This window comes from Cucurbita moschata, unplaced genomic scaffold (assembly GCF_002738365.1).
Source record: "Cucurbita moschata cultivar Rifu unplaced genomic scaffold, Cmos_1.0 Cmo_Scf00008, whole genome shotgun sequence".
Classification (NCBI taxonomy): domain Eukaryota; kingdom Viridiplantae; phylum Streptophyta; class Magnoliopsida; order Cucurbitales; family Cucurbitaceae; genus Cucurbita; species Cucurbita moschata.
In genome coordinates this window covers 2,309,916-2,313,488 of record NW_019268524.1, presented here as the reverse complement: position 1 = coordinate 2,313,488, position 3,573 = coordinate 2,309,916, and the positions used below count along the sequence as shown (strand labels likewise).

General features: G+C 34.3%; 1 protein-coding gene across 1 annotated transcript; it reads right to left on the bottom strand.

Annotated features, from left to right (window-relative positions):
- Window positions 1-461: 461 nt before the first annotated feature.
- Window positions 462-1,823, bottom strand: LOC111446117 (peroxidase 45-like). Its single transcript, XM_023084783.1, has 4 exons — window positions 1,563-1,823; window positions 1,295-1,492; window positions 1,033-1,198; window positions 462-967 (listed from the first exon to the last, which is right to left on the bottom strand). Exons 1-4 carry the CDS (start codon window positions 1,770-1,772, stop codon window positions 561-563), a joined length of 981 nt encoding a protein of 326 aa, XP_022940551.1. The 5' UTR covers window positions 1,773-1,823; the 3' UTR covers window positions 462-560.
- Between the last annotated feature and the right edge of the window lie 1,750 nt (window positions 1,824-3,573).

The following is a 3,573-nucleotide window of genomic DNA, read 5'->3' as shown; positions in this document are numbered from 1 at the left end:
AAAAAAAAAAAAAAAAAAAAAAAAAAAAAAAAAAAAAAAAAAAAAAAAAGCCATTCATTCCAAACAAACAACTACAACCCTTTTCAATGGGCCCTCAGCTTGTTGCCTACACACTCTAAAAAGTGAAAAAGCAAAAATACTTACCTTACGGTTTACGGTTAAATATGAAATTGTCCTATAAAGACTCGCTTTCGCTACGACTCCAGTGGATTCCCTTAACCAAGCCACTGCCTACGAGTATTGTCCTATAAAGACTCGCTTTCGCTACGACTCCAGTGGATTCCCTTAACCAAGCCACTGCCTACGAGTCACCACCTTATTCTTCAACAGGCATGCAGTCAGAGTCTTGGTCTCCTGCCAGCTCAAAAACTTATGGTTATGAACTCTCTAATAACTCCTTTTGGAAACTTTCAATTTTATATCTAATAAGTTCGTTTATTTGACATAAATTTGATTCAAAATAAGTCAAAAGTTTAGAGACTAAACTTGTAATTTATTAACGAACAAACTCGTGCAAACGAGAATCCATTTAAACAAATTCTCTTTTTTTTATTATTAATTTAGTTGAGTGAAGAACAGTCAATTCTGATCTCCCCTTGGTTTCTTGTTTTGACTCCCACTCTCCCAAGCTTTTTCATTGCAACCACAAAAGCCTCTTCAAAGGCTGAATTGTTGGAAGCAAATAAGTTCACTGTTTCCCTTGATCTTCTATCTGTGAACAACACTTGGTCTGAGGTGAACAGCCCTTTTCCCATCTGCAAATTCTTGAAGTACACGTTGTCGAACGTCAACGACGACCTCGAGTCCATGTCCACAGCAATTCTCTGGTCCACGTTCCTCGGGCATTCCCTCTTGAGCTCGTCGACGTACCTCGGGTTGAACGTCGGGTCGATTCGGTTTTTGCTGTGGAAGCTATATAGCCTTTTGGAGAAGTGCTTGCAGTGTGAGAACCCAATTGTATGTGCACCTAAAAACAACACAAATTCTTAGTAATGTTCCTCAAAATGGAAGCTTAGTGAATCATTAGTGTACCTGAGAGAGCAATCATGTCTGTTTGAGATAGACCATGTCTTGCAAACATGGCATTCAGCTGATCCAATCCAAAATCAGGTAAAGGAAGATGGTGTCGAACGCTCTTTCGTGTCGAGATCCGCCCGTCTCGCCTTCCCAACTCCACCGCATACGACGGCCCTCCTGTCTACAAAATGACAACGACAACGATAACAACAACTACTCTCTTATGTCTATTTTCAACTCAAAAGTTACTACATATACACGAACAACACCAACTTACCAAAGCTACAACATCTCTAGTAGCAAGAGCCAATATGTCAGCACAAGACACCTTGTTCTTACATTCCGGCACGCTATCGACAGCAGCCTTAGCTTTAATTACAGTATCGAACCCGTCTCCGGCGAGCGAAAGATTCTCAGCATTGTCTTTCTCAGAAGTGTGGTTATTCGAATGAAGCAGCACAGAAGCATCACAGCCCTGTCTCATAAAAAACTCGATCAAAACTCGACCAAATCTCGAGAAAAGAACAATAAGAATTTAGCCATACCCGAACAAAACAATCGTGAAAAAAGAGGCGGAGAGTAGCGGGAGCAGTAACAAACGTCTGTTCAAACTTCTGCTTCACTGCAGCTCTCACAATGGACTCAACATTTGGGCATGAATTATGGTAATAGTTATGGTGAAGCTTAGCAAAACAGCCAGTTGAGAGAAGAAGAAGAAGAAAAAAGGGGAGAAAATGAAAGTCTTGAATTTGCATTTTGGGGCCTCAAGTTTTTGAATTTGCAGTTTGGAAACATAATCATTGTTGGGGTTTATATATAATTTGGGGATGGAGGCTAAAGAGGTCTCTTCCTTTTTGACCCCTTTTTCTTTTTCTTTTTCTTTTTTTATTTTCTTTTTTTAATACATAAATTAAATTTTGAGCTGTCATCCGTGTTTAAATTTTGTTTGGAAAAAATTGAATTTTTAATCCAATTCAAAAAAAAAAAAATCCAAAAACCCTTTTAAAAATAAATTAACCGAAGAAATAATGATATGAACGAACACATCAATCATGCATTATAAACTTTAAAAGAAATAATGAGTTTAAATTGCATGTTTAGAATCATTCAAGTTTGACATTATCAATTTTACTTGTGAAGTGATTCGAATCTCAATCAAGTGTTCTTGTTTCTTTTCTTTACCGTGTTTTTTCATCTGGGCTGATAATGAAAGTTTTAATTTTGTTTATTTTTTACCCCTCAAATTAATTGAATTTACCCCTTTTATCTCAAAATTGAAGAGAAGAGATATGGTAATTTTGATCCAATTGGGTAAAAAAAGATCTCCAAAATCATTTGTTTGTGCATTGCATGTGAGTAAAAAGCATCTTTTTTTTTTTTAAATTAATTTTTAAAAAGTTGAGTTAATCAGTTAGGATGGGACAGCTCTAAAGGTAAATAGTTAAAAAAAAAAAACAAGTAATTAAGTAAATGAAAAGAATTGATGGGCCATTTTCAAAACAAGCCTTTAGTTATATAGGACAAAAACAAAAGGACTCATTCCACTATATTAATAATTATAATTTCATCCATATTCCACTACTTCTTCAGTCATATCCCACTAAGCTACATTATTTTATTTTAAGGTAGGTTTTATGTACGTCACATTCTTTATCTTATTTTATCAATTTAATAAAGTTAGTAACGTATGATTAACTGCTTAAAGATTAATCATTTGTAAAGTTTGAATTTTTATCTGATGATGGCTTTGCAGTCTACTACAAGTACGTGCAGTCTACTAAAAGTCAATATTAAAAGAATTGAGGTGGGGTTGCTACTCATATACACTTGCATCCAACTCCTTCGGGTTTCGTACTGTTCAAATAAAATGGGTTCTAAGTTTACCTGTAATCCACCTTAATAAACACTTGAGCTTGGATAAATAAGAAAACGATACTGTCAATAGTGTGAGATCTAACATTAGTTGAAGAGAGAGAACGAAGCATTGTTTATAAGTGAATGAAAACCTCACCCTAGCAGACACAGAAGCCGAAAAGAAAAGTTGAAAGAGGAACTATCTATTGTGAAATCAACTTAATGGGCCTTCTGTTGGGCCTAAGTTGTGTATCAAAATGGGCTAAAATTCCAGCCCAAATTTTGGTGGTTTGATTGACTTGAGGCCCAATTATCTTCTAATTACTGAGCGACCCAAGGGCCCAATTTGAATGACTCTTTCAACTTGGGCCTGAAATTGGGCCTGGTGAGTGGAGACTCTACAGAGTTTTCAACATTTTAAATCACAATCACGTGCAAATCATGTTTATTAATGCAATTTGTTTAACCAATAACTTTCTTCCATTTTAATTTTAAAAAATACCTACTTTTTATAATTTTTCTATGAGCACTTTTAAATAATAATAGTAGTAATAATAATTTAAATTACTTTAGTCAAATTTATTGAGTAATTTTATGTGATTGAAAGTGGATTTATAAATATATCATCATAAATATATATATATATATATATATATATATATATATATATATATATATATATATATATATATATATATATAT